The 20,695-nt window shown below is 40.2% G+C and overlaps 1 protein-coding gene across 2 annotated transcripts; it reads right to left on the bottom strand.

The window, feature by feature from the left end:
• Positions 1-1,041: 1,041 nt before the first annotated feature.
• LOC134679300 (F-box/WD repeat-containing protein 7) lies at positions 1,042-19,909 on the bottom strand. Of its 2 annotated transcripts, none has more exons than XM_063538203.1 (12): positions 19,772-19,909; positions 13,057-13,093; positions 12,127-12,899; positions 11,474-11,563; positions 10,857-10,901; positions 9,566-9,729; positions 8,840-9,055; positions 8,278-8,566; positions 7,532-7,713; positions 5,874-6,099; positions 5,195-5,405; positions 1,042-4,821 (listed from the first exon to the last, which is right to left on the bottom strand). In XM_063538203.1, the coding sequence occupies exons 3-12, from the start codon at positions 12,877-12,879 to the stop codon at positions 4,535-4,537; spliced, it is 2,463 nt and encodes an 820-aa protein (XP_063394273.1). In that variant the 5' UTR covers positions 12,880-12,899; positions 13,057-13,093; positions 19,772-19,909; the 3' UTR covers positions 1,042-4,534. The 2 variants fall into 2 exon arrangements, with proteins under 2 accessions (XP_063394273.1, XP_063394274.1); XM_063538204.1 differs by having other exon boundaries at positions 13,068-13,093.
• Positions 19,910-20,695: the final 786 nt, after the last annotated feature.

Genomic DNA, 20,695 nt, shown 5'->3' with positions numbered 1-20,695 from the left:
CCACGTTCAAGAATAAAATTTAACTAGCACAAGTTTTGGTCACTATATCTAGGTGGCAGCACTATGTAGTACAGATAAATGGAATCGTAAAATGGCTTGGAGAAAAAAGGGAATATTACGCAACACTTTGCGTAGAGGGCGTTACTAGGCCAATCACATGGCCTACCGTAAAACAGGACAATCGAAAGTTTGGTTTCTGCCTGTCTATCACTCTTGCTTATTCGTTGGATAGAGAGGCATCAATGTCATAGTGAAAACTTGTCAAAAACTGTTTAACCTTTGAAATATCTTTGAAAGCCAAATGGTGCATTCCATTTGCCGTGCCAGTCGTGCCACTGACGCCACGGGGGTAAAATTTAGTTTTATGAATAAATAATGCCAACCTAAAAGTGGGATGTTTTTCAGTAATTTTCATCAATAAACGATCGACGTCAAATGCCGTCTTTGGCGTCGTCACAATTGCCGTATTGCGAAAAAATCACGATAGATCAAGAAAACATCACGTGTATTTTTCTACAGTGAACGAAACTAAGAAAAAAATACCTACCACATGAGTAGATACTTTTTCTCGGTTTCGTTAAACATGAATCTTCACTCTGCGATTCAAAATAGCGAGCCTATTTAACGAAAATAGAAAAATAAACAAGATTTTCCATATACAATACTATCAGACTATACTATTTAACCTTAAAATTAGGACGAATGAAAAAATGTCAAAAACATACACGTGAGGTTGTGTGGGGGGAGGGGGGTAACCAAAAACCTCACCAAATATCACCAAGGGGGAGGGGGGTCAAAAAGTAGCCGAAAACACCTCACGTGATTTGTGCACAACCCCTAAGTTACTCTATGGTTTACTAAACAAATTAGTGCTGCACTCTGGTGGCAGAACATTGCAGTAATACTCCCTATTGACGCGTGGTCGCTGGGTCATATCTGGAACAGCGATTCAGCATTGCCATACGTGGCAATGCCACGAAAATACCTACAACTTTTTCTAACATAAACGAGGTAAAGGGTACACCAAATAATACTAAATAATTGTTGAAAACAATAAGATTTATTTAATAATCGTACAGTAAAAGCAAAGTAGTGAAGACAAAAGAAATATAACAAAAGGCGATGTTGATCGCCGTCGTACGTAGCTATATATTAATGATTCACAATCGTTATCATCGTAACCAAATGACAAATTAAAGATGGAAATTATTAAAGAAAGGGGGTTCACAAGGAACCGGGGCCCGAGGGAAACCTGGCGGAGAAGGCTCATTTCTTATGTCGTTAACTCATTTGGTAAAAGGTACGACACCAATGAGTGTGTACGTACGACCGGCGGCCGCCGCGCGGCGACTTATGATGATGATGATGATTACTTATGCAAACCTACAGACAGATCTACCACCGCGATATACAGGCGCTTTATCGTCGATATCACTTTATTCATTTTACATAAGCTATTGCGCAGTACCTGGGCAGAGAAAGAATGCAAAAGAAACTAAATCTAAGACATAACTAGGTGACATTTTCAATAATTACCAAAGTGGAGTCACGGCCCCGCGAAAGCTTAACAACATATAACATAATAATATACATACATTTTTATTCAAAACTAAACCGAAACACGTTTGAACAAAATGATGACGAGAGTCAACAAAGGTATACCCAGTGTGATGATCGGTAGTACATAGGAGTAACTACATTAATACTTTAAATATAACGCTATACCTATGCTTCAGTCTTTGTTTAATTATTAATTAAATCAGCCATCATAGAACAGAGGCGTTGACTTCGCCCTCCAATGATCACATTACTTTATGATTATAATTTATATACACAACAATACACGGCTGCGGGCGCCGAGCGGGCGGCAGCAGCGGTTGCCGCGTGCACGGTGCGCGGTGCGCTGTGCACGGTGCGGCTGGCACCGATACTATTCAACATTGTTTACAGCTTAATTCGGTATTATTATTATGAGTCGGAATTGTTTATCAAGTTTACAATTAGATATACATTATTATTTTATCTTACCAGACTATGTTTAGGAATTTAATTAATAAAAATTGCTGGCCATCAATTAAAGGGAGAATAATAATATTTAACACATCGCATTAGCATTATTAACGTATTATAGCTACAAACTAAAATTTAAACAAACATACAGAGTCAATTGAATTAAAAAAAAACATTAAACACAGGACATGTCAAAAGAAATTCGCAATAAAATATCAACGATGGAAAATATGTAATTTTATCTACACACATACTCGTATCATAAACCTTCTATGGTGCATACAAAAACCGCAAAATCCAGACAGCATAAATATCACTGTCTTAATAGAACATATTTATTATCTGTGAAAATGTTATTATTGCGATAACGTTGTTACATTTCGACCACGATAAGTCTGCAATAATTTTGATAGCACACGTGTTGCAAGTGTTGTTTTAAATGTCAAAGTTTTATGAAAATATGACTTATAAAAATAACACTTGCACTGTGTGTGCTATCAAAATCATTGCAGACTTTTCTTCGTTTAATTCTACAACTACATCGATATCGATTTAATAATTACATTTAAATTTCGAACAACTCTGAAAATTAAAGGAATTTGATTTGACCTCAGTTCCAGTATCTGTCGAGATGACGTTTTATTCGAAACGAAATGTCTAATGCCAACAGTGTGATCATGATCAAATGCTGCAGTGGCGGTTGTTATATGCGGTTCCTGAACACATCATGGAGAGCTTATGATATGTGTGTAGATAAGCAGTGTATGTAACTATACATAATCAGGCATTACAGCACAAATGTGATGTTTTATGTTAATGCCTTTTATTATGTAGCAGCTATAAACAACTATTAAAAGACACGAAAATATAGATAAGGGACGATTACCAATGAAATACTGTTGTATTAGTATAAAAATGAATACAACAGAACAAGAATAAAATTTTACAATAACTGGCGTGCCGAATACTATTATGCTTATCGATAAGTTACTTGCGACTACTACCACATTTGTGCCAATGTATATCAGATTCCCTAACTCATTAACAATTGAATGTTATCATTTCACATTAGCCGGGTCCACACAGAGCGAGCATAAGCGCGACACAATTTCCTCGCGCACTAAACTGCCAGTGTAAACATGCCTCGCCCGAGGCAATGCCGCCGAGGCACTTCTACACTGGCCGAAATTACCTCGCCCGTATTCTTGCTGTGTGGACCCGGCTATATAGATAGAGATTTTACTACTGCTAGATTTTATTATTTATTGTGGCCTACTATATTGTCATTATTTCGTCAGTAAGAAACTTAATATGAAGACGTAATCAGAAATAATGTTATTGCAGTAGTAGTCGCTTAAGAAAAAAAGTTCTTTCAAATATTTTTTAATCAAAAAATAAAACACATACATATAGGTAAATATTCACCCTACCACTTCTGAATAGTGTAGTGGCATGGACACCGCGTAAATCCACACGGCTGACCATAAGACTGGCATTCCACTTACAACGCGCGGAATAGTGAACTAACAAAAAAAATCTTTTAACAGTTGAATGCTTACTAAAACCAAAAATTGTTAAACGAGGCGGTACTATAGAGCAGTTTTTGTAACAGAACCGTCGTCAAATATTTTTATTTATGCATAGTAATTAACTTAATACCTACCCAATGCTTTTATAATTCTTTGGGATAATGAAGCATACATTTGAAATTTGGCAATAGTGATGGCATTAAGCCATCATGTTGATCGAGTGAACAAATTTAATGATTAATATTAAGGACTATACTTGTTACATAATGTAATAATGTTGAATTAGTTTACCAGTTGAGTACATGGATACTTGAGTTCCGCGAACAGGCGACCCGTCCGCGCTAGACTACTGAGACTCGCACACAGAGCCGGCCGGTGGGTAGCTTTGTATAAAACGGAGCATCGTCCACACTCCACGGATACTACGAGAACTCAACACAGGTCTGTTCATTGGACAGTGATGACATCTTAGTGTTGTTTGTACACATGCATGGATCGGCCAAAACGTGAAATCTATCCTTATGCCTCTACACCCATGACAAATATTGAAAATACAAGTGTTTTTGTAAATATACATTATTTCAAATTATAATTTGAAATCACTTAAGTGTATGATTGATTTTAAACTAACATAATTGCGTACGGAGGAAACTATATAACAATAAACAAATTGATAATTACTCGAGGAATAAATGCAACTTGTACGTATATTGTGTCATTAATTTCTTATACTATAGATAGGTCATGATTCGGGACCTAGTCCAATTGTGTCTGATTGCCTCGCGTTATTTATTTATTATTATAGGAATGATGGTTGTCTCGTGACGAGTGTGTCGACGATTTAAATTGTAAGCATGAACAACCACCCGCATAACATGAGTCGCTTTTGCCGTCCCATGCACGGACAAACCAGGGTGACACAGACGACGCGTTTAGAAGTTCCACGGCGCGTACAGGTTGACGTAGCGACGCATCAAGCGTCGGTTGAGTCGATGCTATTCGTCGCACTTGCGACAAGCGCCGGGCACGTCAAAGTCGAGGACGAGCAGTTTGGTCTCCTCGGTGCCGTTGCGCGAGCCGACGGCGCAGATGAGCTTGGTGGCGGAGGCGCGGATGCGCCACACCACGCCGCCGGAGCCGCCCGAGCTGAGCTCCACGAGGTTGCGGATGAACTCGCCGGTGCGCACGTCCCACAGCTTCACCGTGCCGTCGTCCGACGACGTTATCACGAACCGGTTGCTCGACTGCAGGCACGTCACCGCAGACTGGTGTTTGTTAGGACCTACACACAACCAATATCACATTTAATGCCCTACTTATCAATTTTAACATGTCCTGTATATTTTATCCGAACAAATGCCAAGAAATGGGGTCTTTTGTATAGATAAGGGATACGGAATGTATTATAAATATTTATAACACTTAACGGAGTCAGGGTTTACAAACGGCTTGAAATAACTGGAAGTGAGAAAATCGCCAGATGATGCAAATTAAAGATACCTCAAACATTTCAGTAGATGATATAAAACATTATATCTCATATTTTACAACTGCATGTCAATATGGGATTGGCAATCGTTAACGTATAACTCATTTAACAACACAAAAAGGTGGGCTCATTGTGATGTCCAAGATCATGTGAGAGTAAGACTAACCTGAGAGCGTGTGAAGGCAGTGTCCGGTGGTGATGTCCCACACCTTGACGGTGGAGTCGGCGTTGCCGGAGACGAGTATGTTGGAGTGCAGCTCCATGCCGGAGGTGAGCGACTGGTGGCCGGTCAGCGTGTGCTTCAGCTGGCCCGACTCCACGTCCCACACGCGGATCGACGTGTCCAGCGACCCGCTCACCACGTGCACGCCGTCGAACTGCACCACATACATTCAATCAATATCAAATAATTACAATACTAGAATAATTGAATTTTGTGGTGGTGTGACCTTTTAAGTGACTTAAAAACAATGATATTAGTTATCATTCGTGGTTTAAGAGAATAGTGGAGGACGCACGGCTTCTTCATACAAACGTAGTACTCATTTTTCTCTCTGGATAATTCCAACCCAGAGGGAAAACTAAGCCTTATTGGGATTAGTCCGGTATTGTAGTAGCTCAAGAGGAAGAAACAGAATGATGAGATAAGAGAAAATAATGTCTGCAATAAAATGTGACGTTCCACTGGGAAAGGCAGGTTTCGGCGGTTGGCGCTTACGTCGCGTAGCACCGCTTTGGTATTGGTGCATTATTAATAGTAACTTTCGCGCCAACCACTATTTGAATTTTACCCCTTAAACGTTACCCCTGGAACGTCATAAATAGGCTTATTAATATAACGCTACCTGTAGACTGTAGACGCGGTTGGTGTGCCCCGCGAGCGTGTGCAGGCACTCGCCGGTGTCCGGGTTCCACACCTTGACGAAGTAGTCGTAGGCGCCGGACACGACCACCTTGCCGTCGTACTGCACGCAGCGCACGGCCGCCAGGTGGCCCACCAGCACGCGCAGGCAGCGGCCCTCGGGGATGGACCACACGCGCAGCGTGGCGTCGCGCGACCCCGACACCACCCTGCCATACAAACAATCATACTCAATACCAACTTTATAGCGCAACTAAATAACAGAAAAGCCAGGGCGTGTCGCGTATAATCTAAACACTCGCAAAAGCAGTATTGTAATGACTTGTGTCATATAAAATATTATGAGTCAGCATAGATTCAGAAATAATGGCATATTCTCGAAAGCATTAATGCATTACTCGTGTAACATCCGGCTCTCTAAGAATTGCAAGACCAAGTATTACTGTAAAAAGTTCGCTTATCAGCATATTGTATATCAGGTAATGTCGTAGTATCAATGTAAGGCCTGAGTGGACGCTCGTGACCTGAGTGGAAGCGTGGCGTCGGGCTTACAAGTGATTTGAGCAGCGTGCACTAAGGCCTTACACTCAGGCTGTCAAAGAGAAGGGAGAGGACCGCCAAGCGTGAAAATTACTCTACCGACAAGTCTGACTCTTAAATAATGATGACGATGAACTAGTTATACGAACAGTTCGAGTAAATAAAAAATATTACAAATTGTATAATAGTAGCCATTATAAAAAAACCGGCCAAGTGCGAGTCGGACTCGCGTTTCTAGGGTTCCGTACATGAGTCCAGCTCACGCTTGACTACATATTATATTTCTAATAGGTTTTCCTGTCATCTATAGGTAAAGAACTATATTCAGTATTTTTTTCAAAATTTTAGACCCAGTAGTTTCGGATATTCAGTATTTTTTTCAAAATTTTAGACCCAGTAGTTTCGGAGTTAAAGGGGTTTAAAATTATAAAAAACATGTCCATCTTTGGATCACTAATTTACATATGTGTTCCAAATTTCAACATAATTGGTCCAGCAGGTACAGAACCCTAATTTTCAAACTAACCCCATTTTCCTAATTTTACCCCAGTTTACGATACGTATACATTCGCATTTAGCTCATGAACTATGCACTAAATATAGATTGTATAGTTTACAGTATAGTGTACATATATATAAAAGAATTAGTGAGCGTTATAGGTATACAAGGGTCAGAAGGGATAAGTAATGGAAAAATGTATCTAAAATAGGGAAAATTTCAGAAAAAACAAAAACCAATAAATAGTGTAGTTTTCCTCGTTGACCAGCCTGTCATAAACATTTTTTAGTATACTGCACATAATACGCAAATAAATCTTGATTTCTAAGTATATTGCAAATGGGACTCATTCTTAGTAGGTATGACAAAATAAAATTACAAGTCCATGAACACGACAAAATGAGATCATATTATTTGTATCTACTCAAAAGTAAATAACGTAATATAATGCTCCATTTCTTTGTTGATAAAGCCAGGCTCATTGACAGAATAAGCCGATCTTTGATCAATTTTAAAATACATATCTATAAGTACACAGTATTTTTATGTATTAAAATCAACTCATGGGTAATCAATATAATTGTGTGTAGTTGTAAACTGACCTGTTGTTGTAGAGATGCATGCAGCGCACCGTGGAGGTGTGCCCGGCGAGCACCTTCTGGCACTGGCCGGTCTTGGCGTCCCACACTCGCAGCGTGCGGTCCGTGGACCCGCTGATCACCAGGTCGCCCACCATCTGCGACGACCACACGCCGCCCGAGTGCCCCACCAGCGTGCGCAGGCACTGAAATAACACACATATTATACTCATTATCACGCATTATGTACACGCAGCACATCGCCAGATTTAAACATTATCGTCCCGATGTCACCTCCCAATCTCAGGAACCAGAACATTCAGAAACGGTTCTGAACTTGAATACTACTGTCAGTTGTTTTGTAGCGACAGCTGCACGACTCAAGCCGAACCGTCTGCCGATATAACTTTATTAAAATTTGCTTGCATAAAAGTTAGACGATTCTCAATGGCAACCGCCGTGTGTTACAATGTAAATCAGTTTGTTGATTGCGTGGTAACCAATTGTGTACAAGCTAACTGACAATTAACTCTTATTCTAAGAGATCCCGAGGTATATCAGTCCGCACTAAGGCCCAGGCTATGTAAGTAATTGTCATCACAGTTGTCATGATGATTTCGCGTATAAAAATGCATCTATTTTTTTATTTGCCTATATGTTTTGTGCTACTCTACATCTGAAGTGGCTTCAACTAGTACAAACGTGACTTCTGTGAACACCCAAGCACGAAACGAAACGAAAGTTACTGACGTATGCAAATGGAAACTTACCTTTCCTGTAATAGCCGACCACACTTTCAGCGTAGTGTCGTCGCTGCCGCTAAGAATGCGATTTCCGTAGAACTGCAAGCAGGTGATGACGTGATCATCATGTCCTCTCATCATGATGGGGTTGTTGACCGGTTTGTGCAGCCAGTTGTTCTCAATCAGGTATTGGCGCATGTAGGCCGCTTTCCAGGGGCTCACGCAGCGGGGCAGCGACCGAGGCATCTTCTTGAGTGTCGTAATGCCTATGCGGCGGCACTGCTCCTTCCATAGTAGATTGTCGTCGGCAAGGAACCTAAAAGAGACCATGTCCGTCTTAACTTAATATATTGTATAAAATAATGAATGTATGTTAAAGCGGTAAAACGGCATTTTCACTTTTTCTGCCACGGCTCCTCCTATCCCACCAGTGTGGCATTTCCGAAATTGGATGTGTGAACAGAAACTACGTGATCTCAAATCCCATAATAGGGTGTAAAGGCGCACAACATGCGGCATGCGGCCAGTACCAAAGCTGTGAACGACCGAATCACGCCCCAAAAGTAAACGAGTAAGTATAGGGTATTACCTCCAGTATCGGCAAGTTTGCGCGGCGCGGCGCAGGTCTTTGGGCTGCAGGTAGCCCAGCACCGTCAGCGCCAGCTCCTTGGGCAGCAGCGAGATGAAGTCCCGCTGGAACAGCGGCTCGATGGCCTTCATCATGTGCCGGACGTGGCTCGCGGCGCAGCGCCCGATCAGAGCGTCTATCGCTTGAATTTTCTCGGTATTCGACCACGATTGGAATCTATTAAATATACAGTTACAATTTTATTATAAGTTAAAATATTAATTGACGGTTCTTATTAGCTGTTAGTTTTCACAGATATAGTGAGAGATTTATGCGCCAAAGCTGATAATACAAGGATAATTTGATCAACGTTCATATCAAATCATCTTCACTAATTGAATGAATGTTGGGCTGGCTAGGTAAGTAAAAAAACGAGATTTGTCCTATTCCATGGCTTCTTACAACTCGAGCAGTTTGGTTAACACATTCACTGTTCGTAGGCGATTTTCGCTGCGTACCTCGCGCTGGTACGCAATGTGTTAAGATAAAATAAAACTCTTTCAAAACCCCTGTGCAATGTTAGCACTCATACAATATAATACGAGTATAAGGCAACATAGGTTTGGTCAGTCCAATCGCACCTACGAGTAGTCACACGATTCGAACACCGATCGAGTCAGTATGTACATCGAGCTACAAAATGAAAGAATTCATAAAGCGGCCATGCAATGTAGCCGTCGGGTGTACCTGTTGAGCCAATTCTTAATTTCAGGTGGTCCTTGAAGAGTGGCGGGCATGGAGGAGGGCGGCAGCGCCTGCAGCCAGCCGCCGTCGGGCAGCGCGCTAGTGCCGCCGTCCGGGCAGAACTTCTTGGCGTACTGAGGCGGGGGCGGCTCGTAACGCCTCTTTCTCTGCAAAATATTTACTATATTAGCGGCCTTAACACCATATTTGAATATAATAGTGGCCTTACCTGTTTAAGTAGGTAATCTGAGTCTTAAATATTTAAGTCGAAAAGGATGGACCTCAGGAAATACCAACTTTGTCCAAATTTATTACTTATAGCTTGTTCGAAAAGAGCAAAAGTAACAAAACTCTACTCTCTACTATAGACTCCGGTGCCTATAATTTTTTTGTACTGAAACATTACAATGTTTAGAGATATTTTATTTTATGTGCTTGTAAATGTAGTTGGGTTGAACGCTTCACTACAAAAATAGCGGACCTGAAGTATATTCAAGCTACAAAATTGTTGAATACTAAATCATAGACTTTTTTTATTTTTTCGAAAAACTTGTAAAATTATACCAGATTGAACTTACCTACTGTAAATAATATTCCATAAATAGTTGAGTTCGTCCAAGCTAACTTTGCACCAATTTGAACAGAACAAAGTGAAGAGAGTCATTATAAACGTGTTTTCATACAAGTTTAATGTTTATGATGACATGTCCACACTTTGTCATTGCAATTGCCAACCAGAGTTAGCTTGGTCCGACTCTAGTTTATTGCCTACAGACTGATAAAGTAAGAAAGACCTATAATAACTCTCAACTCTGTTGGATTTTGGACTATATTGACGTAGGCTGATGATGACCAGAGCTCGGCAGGGGTGAGCCATTTTGACGTCACTTATGTCAAGAGTAGATATTAATATAGATACACCTTAGAAAGAAATATTAAAATAAAACTTTATTAATTATAATTAAACTAAAATGACAATGCCTTATGTACAAATAAACTTTAATAGTAGCATATGGATAGATATACATATTATTTGAAGGGGTAAACCTCTTCAAATAATGTGTATATCCATCCAAAATAAAAAAGCTTGCTATAAAATTCATTGGTTTTAATGGCGACGTAAAGATCGCAGCAGAAAGGCGAAAAATTACACCACATATACTATCGAATGACAAGGCATGTCCATGTTGTGCAAACTCTGAAAACAGCTCACCCCCGCCGAGCTCTGATGATGACGTATATAGTCATTTATAGTCTTCATTTCAAAAGCTATCTCGATATCAAACTAACTTACCCAAAGTCTCTCATCAATTTCTGGCTCTTCGTCATCCTCGTCGTCCTGGAAAGAGACAGGTTTATTTATTACTGACAATGTGTTTACTACATTAATTTCTTAACCCTTTATAAGGCAGAGGCGATATATCGACCACATACGCTCAATCAGAAATTCAACCATACTGTTTTAATAATAGGGCTCAAAATCGTTTGCATTAATTGAATATTCAACTTGCTTTTAAAATAGATTTTTGAAATGTAGGCTTCTGATAGCTGCAACAAATTCTGCGATAGCACGTCCCTGTCAACGGGCCTTATAAAGGGTTAATGTTATTGTTGCTCGCGAGAGCGGTCTATTTGTTTTAAATATTATAGGACAATTTTACACAGATTTGATCCCACAATAAGCTCAATACGGCTTGTGTCGTGGGTACTAGAGCCTTGTATACGTATAGATACATATAATGACTTATATACTGAGAACACATCTATAGGATTCGAACCGGGGACTAGGCTAGGTGGAAGTTAGTTGTGGTATAATCAGGGATATTACGATTCGGTCATTGTTTGAAAGCTGACTGAGTATGCTTTAAGCTTATTAAGTACTTATTTGATTTATACAGAGCAACAAAATACCTCATGAGATGATAAACAAGTGCACCACGTCTCTTCAATGACGTCGTCATCTGAGTCATCATCCCCATCGCAAAATGGCTGCATGTAGGGCTAAAAACAATATGTCATTAGAATTTAATAAATATTGTACTTAATATAATAATGATGGTTTAATTGTACAGTCATCAGCAATAGTATCTTACACAACTAGGGCCGCAAAAATGTGTGACACGTTCTTATTTGGAGCGCAATAAGAGCGCGTCATATATTTTTGCGGCCCTAGTTGTGTAAGATACTATTGCTGATGACTGTACCATTTGTACCATCACCGGTCGTCTCATTCCATTCAATTTTCGTTAATTTTTTATCTATTATCATTTTGTATTTGTCAGTGGTTCTGTTTAGTAATATATAACCTGCGAATGATACGATATACGACAAATAAACATATTAACCTTCTCGCCGCCACGTCAATGAAGTAATAAAGTGTCATCAACGTGTCAAGTCGTGGCCTGTGGGGCACGAAATGTACTGACTTTATATCTAGTCAATGACGGCGAAAAGGTTAAGAGAGAGAGACAAGTATACAGAATTAGCTGAACTGAACAAAATGATAACAAATAAACGAGAAACGAATGAGACGGGCGATGTTCATACCCCAACATTAAACTTACAGATGACTTGGAGCTCCCCGGCTCATTCTTCCTGGTGTCGTCGAGGCCTAGCAACTTGTCGGCGTTGGAGGTGGACGGCACGGAGAACTCCTTGGTGGTGTCCGAGCCGGTGCTGCCGATGCTGGACGCGTTGGAGCTGGTGCGCCCCGAGGGCCCGCCAGTCGCCTCCAGGTCGCTCACGTCGGGAGTATGGTTCTCGCAAGAACTCTCACCCATCTGCTCCGCTTTATACAGCTTTCCTTTAGGAAAATCCTTCTTCTCTTGGACACCGCTACTAAGAAGTTTTTGCATAAAGTCAGGCTTGTATACTTCTTTCCTCGGAGGCTCCTCGACTGTGCTTGCAGTTTTTCGAGAATGTATCATATTTTTTATTGTCGCATTACTATCTTCACAATCTTCTGTTTTGCTACAACCAGGTAAACTGTAGTCATTGGATATAATATTTGGGAAGGCGGATATGGTCTCCGAGCTGGACGCCAGGCTGGAGCTCGCACTGGACAGGTTGCCGGAGTAATGTGGACTCGCGGCTATTTTGCCATCCACAATCATACTAGAACAATGATTTATTATTCTATTCTCCTCATCAAAGTCCTGGCGCTCTATATCATCTATCTTATGCTTGGAATTATCTTGAGATGTAGCTTCATTGTCAACCACACAGGCTTCACTGTCAGTCTTATTTTCTGTGTCAAAAGAGACATTATTAACCCCTTCATATGCATCAAAATTAAATTGAGAACATGTTGGATCCATTCTAGAGTATTGCGTGAGCTCTGCAAAGGAAACAGTAAATTAGTTACCCCCTTATTCATAAAACTTTACGGGCATCATTTAGTTAAATTGTTTTTTACCCCTTTCTTCTAAATACATAACTCAAAATGACAATCAAAAATAATATTTAGTTACAATATTAATTGTATCTAAACTCACATAGTTCTTACAATTCTTTCAGGACATCCGAAGCAACCTGAAACAATTATATTGAGAAATGTAATTACGTTCATACAACATACTTATAGTAAACCTTATAAAAATAGAAACCATGAAAACACAATAGCGAACACTACTATGTTTATTTAGCAAGATTGCTAGAAACAACATGGATAGACGGTAGTTATATTTAGATATTTATTTTCATAATATGAAATTACATTATTACGTTAGTGTTTATGTAATATGCATAGCTCGGTTTTTGGGGGCAACGGCGTACCATTAACGGCGTGCTAGTGTTTAAATAAATATCGACTTAAGTGTTATTGGATACCCATAGCAAGCAATTTCTAAATCATAATAACAAATGTGACTCATCCTTGAAGGTTTTTAGGGGGCAAAACGATAGCAAGCAATTTCTACGTACATCATAACAATTGTGACTCATCCTTGAATTAATCAATATTAATTAAGAGCTCTGGTTTCCTAGGATAGCGGTGTCGTCCAGGTGTCGTCATATAGGGAGCGTGTATGAACTATAGGGGGCAGCACAGGAGCCGTCAGATTTTAGGCGCGAGGCGTAAATGTGAAGTTTATTCTTCCGATGTAGCCCACAAGATGGCAGAACGTTCTATGCACAACAAAACATGAGGACATGCTTTGGCAATGTACATGTTTAAATTTCCGATTCAGGCCACAAGATGGCAGACCCTCCAACGCGCACAGTCCCTAGGTATAGCGGCCGTCTTTATACAAAATAATACAGCTAAATATGGATGAGTAGTATTTTGTATGGAGACGGCCGCTATACGACGATATTTAGATATTCTATCCTAGGAAACCAGAGCTACAGTGCCTATTTTACTATAATGTTTATAAACCTTCTTGATCAAACTGTGGTTATGATCTTAAATCATATCATAATATTATCAACGTCAATAATTTATAGTAAGTTTCACTTGTCCCCGTATTTTTTTAATGTGAAACTGGGGTAAGGTAACCCTTATATGTACAAACCTTCAGAAGCAATGTGTCTTAATACATACTAGCGATTGATAGATGAAAACTGCATTAAAATCTGTTCAGTAGTTTATGAGTTCATCTCGAACAAACATACAAACACACAAATAGACGTGGCGGGGTACTTTGTTTTATAAGGTGTAGTGATGTTTATACATACTTGTATTCAGACATGTACTGTACTTATTTATTTATTTATTCGTATGGCATTTACAGAGTCGCTAATTATCAATTACAATATTTACAATACGATATCTAAATTCTTCACCCATTGGGCAGCGTGTGCATTAGGCGAGTGAAGGTCTAGGGCCTCTCCGACATATTTCCGTTTCGGGCAACTATGTATAATGTGGTGTATAGTCTGTACTGGGGCCCCGCAGTCACATGCTGGTGAGTCTCGCCAACCACACTTAAACAGGTAGTCCGCACAGCGTCCATGTTCGGTACGGAGTCTGTTTAGTTGGCACCATTCCTTCCTAGATGCTGAAAAGCCATACGGCTTTTTGGTAGGATCGTAGGCATTTAGGCTGGGGTTTGGCAGGTTAGATTGCCACTCATCTTTCCAAGCGTCTTTTATATTGAAGCCACCTTGCGTCAGGTTTTGAGCGGTTTGATAGGGCGGGTGTCGAGACTTCAGACGATGCTGTGGTGGGTTAAGGAATTCCTGGTGGATCGGCAGGTTCGGGTCGCTGTGAATTTTGTTCGCTTCTTTTACCAGTGCCAATTGTCGTCTAAGATGAGGTGGTGGGATGTGGCTTAGGGTTGGGAGCCATTGTACGGGTGTGGATTTGATCGTGCCTGATATACATCGCATAGTATTACGCAGTTGCACGTCAACTTTCTCTGTGTGTGCGCTATTGAGCCAGACTGGTGCGCAGTATTCACCAGCAGAATAGACTAAGCTCAGGCCAGTTGTACGAAGAACGTCCGCTTTTGCTCCCCAAGTCGTGCCAGTTAATTTGTGGAGAATGTTGTTTCGGGTCACAAGTTTTTTGCTCAGCTTTTGAAGGTGGGGACCGAAAGTAAGTGAGCGGTCCAGCGTAACACCAAGATATTTAGGGTGCGGGTTGAAAGTTAATATTTCACCATCAAATGCTACCGTTGGAATATAAGCAGCTTGCTTGTTGTTGAGGTGGAACGTCGACACTTCCGTTTTGCTGGCATTTGGAACAAGCCGCCATTTCCTAAAGTACTCGTTTAGAGAACCTAGATCTTTGTTGAGCTGCTCTTCAGATACCTCGAATGTCTTGTGCTGGTGCGCAATGGTGATATCATCTGCATACACAAATTTCCTAGAGACTGTTTTAGGTAGGTCATAAGTATATAGATTAAAGAGCAGTGGGGCCAGTGTAGATCCCTGTGGAATGCCATTGTTTAAGGTTCTAAGGCGGCTTTGTTTATCTCCTAGGTGCACTACAAAATTCCTGTTCCTAAGCATATTGTCAATCAGGCAGGTAATTTTACAACATGGAACAGCCTTCATTAGCTTATAGTAGAGTCCCTGTCTCCACACCGTATCATAGGCTGCACTTAAGTCAATAAAAGCAGCTACAGTTTTCAAGTTCTTCTGGTAGCCAGCTTCTATATGCGTTGTGAGAGACAGAACTTGATCCGTGCAGTTACGTCCAGTTCTAAACCCTGCCTGTTCGACGGGGACTATGCGATCGATGAGAGGGGTGATCCTATTCGAAATTAGTTTTTCCAGAAGCTTGAATAATGCGCTAAGTAGTGCGATAGGTCTATAGCTTTTCGGGTCTTCAGCTGGTTTGTCGGGTTTTAGGATGGCTATTATCTTGGCATGCTTAAAGCCTGGGGGCAGCGTGTTTCTTTCTAATATGTCCGTGTAGAAAGCAGCCAACCACTTGCGGCAGTTGGCACCTAAGTTCTTAATGAATTCATTGTAAATGCCATCTTCTCCTGCAGCTTTGCCCAAGGACAGCTGTTTGATCGCGGTATAGGTTTCCTCGGCAGTGAAAGCTTTTGAGATATTTTCGTCCGGAGTCATCGTTTTTGCCAAGTTTCGGGTACATTTTTTAATCATCTTAGTGTGATGCTTGTCGCCCTTGACTCGAGATGTTTCAACAATACGGCTTGCAATGCTATTAGTCAGAGTTTGGGAAGTGCAGGGTGACCTTGTGTCTGTTTTACCCGTGAGCCTGTTGAGAACTCTCCATGCTTTCCTGCTAGACACTTTAAAATCCATCTTTTCTACGGTGGCAATCCACTTGTTCTGACGCTGGGTGTCTAGGGACCTTAACAAACTTTTCCCAATTTCTTGGTCTCCAGTTTCTTTGTACAGCTGATACAGGCTTTCACTGTCATTGTTCCAGCATGGGACATACACTTTTCGGAAGCCTCTAGGAACATGTTTCTTTGCTGTAGCCTTAAGTAGCCCCACAAACCTTGCATAGTTCTCTGATTTCGGAGTTATCCATCTGATTACCGAGTCCATGTCAGCAGCAAAGGAGGCCCAATCTCCTATCTGAAAATTCCATCTGGGCAGTGGCATGGAGTTGACGAGTGGGATTTGCTCTCCTACTTCCAGTAGGACAGGTCTATGCTGGCTGTTAGGGAAGTTTGAAAGGATTTTCCTTTTTGTCGCGAGGGGCATATCACCATCCCTTGAGACGAATGTTAAATCTGGGTTATAGTCTCTCTTCCATCTCGCCGATCGAAAGGAACCCTTATCTTTGGCATCAAAGACTAGATGGTAATTATTAACCTCAGCCCACTGAGTGAGTTGGATTCCATTTGTGTCATTGGCGTTATAACGCCATGTTGTGTGGTGACTGTTGAAATCCCCCGCGTAAATACATGGGTGTGGGTACACCGGTGGGCTGACTTCCCAAGTGGAGTTGGGCGGCTTGTAGATGTTGGAAATTATAAGGCCGCATACTTGTATTGTAGAGATAAAGTAATTCGGATGTGAGTCTTGGGGTAGGACAGAGACATCGGTAATATTTTCTTTTACATAAGTTGCAATACCATACTTTGGGTGGTTTATGGAGTGAACAATGTTATATTCTGGGATCTGGCCTCTAGACTTCAAGTTGTCCTCATCTTTAGCGTGGGTTTCTTGTACCAGTAAGACATCAACTTTATGTATCGTCAAAATTCTGTGTAGGTGTTCACACTTTGCCAGACTTATTCCCTCAATGTTTAACTGGCAGATTATTAAGTTAGGCCCAATATCTATTGTGGGGGGGGTTGTATTGGGACTTTGTGACATAGTGTTCGAAGTATCCATCATATTGCATTCCAGTGAAGCGACTCGGTTTACGTGCTGTGAGGTCTATTCAGACAGGTACAGCAGCCAAAGGTTGTTGCTCGATTAGCGCCACCCAGGGGACACGTGTAGGGTTATATGGTGGCAATTCCTACGGACGTGAGCAACTTTCATCCCCATACTGTACTTAGTAAACAATAAACACAAAAATAACAATGATAAGAAAAAAAGTTATTTGTGCAACAAGAGAGCAAAGTTTGATATTTCTTTGAGTACTTAGTTTGAGTCCCATGTAAGCTAAATATTCTAATTTAAAATCTTGAGAGTAGCAAGGGAATCAAAAATACTATATGTAGGTAGTTTGATCTGACACAACTTTTCTTTTTCCTAAGGACATGTACGTGACATATCAAATAGAATACAAATATTTCCAGTTGCTGACCCCACACATTGAATGATATTCAAAAGTAAAGGTCAATTGAATGTATTGAATGTCAATTTGTCTCATGGAGTGAACAAAATCTCATTATGCTTACTACATATTTTTAAGCAGCATAGTATCCTTGTTAGAGCCACTGAGGTGAAAAGGTGTTTTCTATTAAGAACCAATAAAATTAACTAACAAGTATTCTTCACAACTTTGCCAAAATAGACTTGATTTGAAAATATTTGTATTTCCCATGATACAGAAATATAATTTCCAAGGTCATGAACTAAGAACTGTTAAGGATGAAATCCCATGAGGCCTGAAAGGAACTAAATCTTTTTGCACACTCTTAATCAGTCTATAGGTCCTTTAGTTCAGCACAATCGGTGAGTTGATTGACTGAGTGAAACGGAAAACAGATGGAATAAAATGGTTCACAATGATGCTGGCGCAAGTGGGAATGAGATAAAAGAATGTCATGACAGTTCTAATCCTGAAAAGTATAAAGGAAAATCAAGTATTTTTCCAAGAAAATAATTTTCTTCTTATTGTGTCAAAGTGTTTAATGTTTAAAAGTTATATAGTGTTGTACAACTAAATTGTAATAAAGAGGCAATGGTTAGGCGATATATTGAGAGCTTAAATAAACAGTGGACCAAAGATGTGACAGAGTGGATTGACTTCAATAGCAGAAGTGGAAAAGCAACCTACAGATGGTAAATTCAGATGACATCAGAGGGATGGCATGGCCACTTTGGACATAATGATGGCAAAGGAATGGAAAACGTGTGAGACTAACAAGTAAACTGTAAGTAAATGGTTTACTATTGTTGTTTGATTTATTAATCTGAATATGTATTGGTTGTTTTCCAAAAATACTTGACTGTTAACGCACAACGTGTTAATTTACATGAAATAATTTCCTAAATTCACAACTCTGTTGGCAGGTAAATTGCACGTGTGAGCAAGTGTGCTGAAAAAGTAATTAATAAATATTATTTCCTTCACTCATATCTATTGTAATGCAAACAGTGTATAAAATGACCATAGTTATGCAGAAAACGACCAACTCGATTTTTTTATCAATGCAGAAAGCGACCAAAGCTACTGAGTTAGGGTGTAAGTCACTTTGAAAAAAATAAAAAGATGGTCAATTTCTACAGAACTATGGTCAAATAGCCAGGTAGTTCAAATCAAGACATAGGTAATAGAAGCTGTAACTAACTTAAAAACAAACAATATTGTTTTGCTTTCATTTATTAGTAATAACAATAACAATTGTAGTAGTAGCACTTACATTAAGAAAATAAATGTGCTTAAATGCAATGCTTTTAACTGTTTCATTAAATTCCAATATCTGTTGTTATCGTGTCTATAATACTCTTTGGTTTTGATACTACAGCTGTGCATTAAGAAAAAAAACAAGACCATGCATTGCAAGGCCATTGCAGGCAGGACTAACAGAATGTTTCTTTAGTAGGCTCAATGTCAGAATCAAGGCTAATCTAGTCATACATAATGCCTCTAGACAACAAATGCAGCCACAAACAATAATTTCACAAGAAAAAAGCAAGAACGTAGGAATCGAAAATGTGCAAATTTTAATTTCATAATATTACATGTCTGTACGTGACTGTCACTCCATATTACAACGCTGCACATTCCTACTACGAGAACACAGGAAGTAAATCACGTTTCACTATTCCACCAAAAAAAATCTCTAAAGGACTCTGAAACGACCGTGAGAACTTTTTTTTTACGAGCACAGGATTCACGTGCACAGGGTCTAAATAACGTGTGGACAATTTCTTAGTTTTAAGTTCAATTCGAACAACCTAGGCATTCGATTAGAAAAACAGGGCCGCTCCCGGATGCTTAAGAATATGCTATAGGTATCGGGATAAATTGCATGCGCAGAAACGCATCCTGAGCAAAATAGCTCTGTCTGGGATTTTGATACGATAATGGTGTAAAAACATAAAGTGGGTTGAGAAACTGCACTCCCAGTCACACATCCACATATTCAACTCACTAAAACATACCTGTATACACTGCCGGTAATCTCATAAGTTTTACTTCATTTTCTTTGAAACAACATAATTCAATGTATTACTAAACTAAAAATATGCAATGTGCACCAATTAATTTCTTCGACTTCAAACACCGTGGTCGGCCATCGACCATAATCATTATTTTTTTTTGTTGTCTGCCTTGAACCATAGACGATACAAATGTTTGCTTCATTTGTCTATGGAAGCATAAACAAAATGAGGTTTACATAAAAACCAGGCACACACGACACGATATGCACACGACAACGATTTATCGGTGAAATTGCATTGTCTGATTAAATCACATTGTGCGGACGCAAACGCCAATTTGACTCGCCTGCTGATTATTTCGACCGCCGATCATGGCCGATATTACGGATTAAAATTAAATGGAGGTGCGAACGCAAGAATATCTAGCAATTTGTGAAGCGCCCTCCAGACTATGTGCGTGAATCGCGGCGCGACGTCGCGGAGCGAACATATCGCGAAGTTGACGTATGACTCCACACTCGCACACTTCACGGTGATTTCGCAGTTTGGTTTGCGGCAATATGGCGGAAAAGCATCAGCTGATCGAGTTTAACTGTTAGTTATCTATGGCATCATACGTGATTTAGCTGTTTTCCCATTTTGTTTTATTGTAAAACCGTAAAATATAGCTGCTTAGTATAATATAATCATAATATAATTCATATTTATCTTGCCACAGAGGAGCCAAAATATTGTGTAATGTGGAGTCTTGCAAGTTCGCGCTTCGCGTCTCCTTTGACGCGGGCCGAAATACCGACAAAAAACGGAGAACAAGGCGCGAAGGCGTGAACAATCTGCGAAATCGACGCCACACTTGCGTTCGCGGCTTCGCCCGCGATTCACGCGCATAGTCTGGAGGGGGCTAGACACTAGTATTATCGTTTG

This window comes from Cydia fagiglandana, chromosome Z (genome assembly GCF_963556715.1).
Source record: "Cydia fagiglandana chromosome Z, ilCydFagi1.1, whole genome shotgun sequence".
Classification (NCBI taxonomy): domain Eukaryota; kingdom Metazoa; phylum Arthropoda; class Insecta; order Lepidoptera; family Tortricidae; genus Cydia; species Cydia fagiglandana.
Note: the sequence above shows the minus strand (reverse complement) of the source record. Positions and strands in the feature narration are given on the sequence as shown.

Bases quoted from the DNA above. Each gene is read 5' to 3' on its own strand.
- LOC134679300 (XM_063538203.1), bottom strand. From the start codon at position 12,879: ATGGATCCAACATGTTCTCAATTTAATTTTGATGCATATGAAGGGGTT. The intron at 10,902-11,473 runs GTATTTTGTTGC...GTCTCTTTCCAG, and splicing joins CTTGTTTATCATCTCATGAG to GACGACGAGGATGACGAAGA. The intron at 8,567-8,839 runs GTAATACCCTAT...GGTCTCTTTTAG, and splicing joins CAAACTTGCCGATACTGGAG to GTTCCTTGCCGACGACAATC.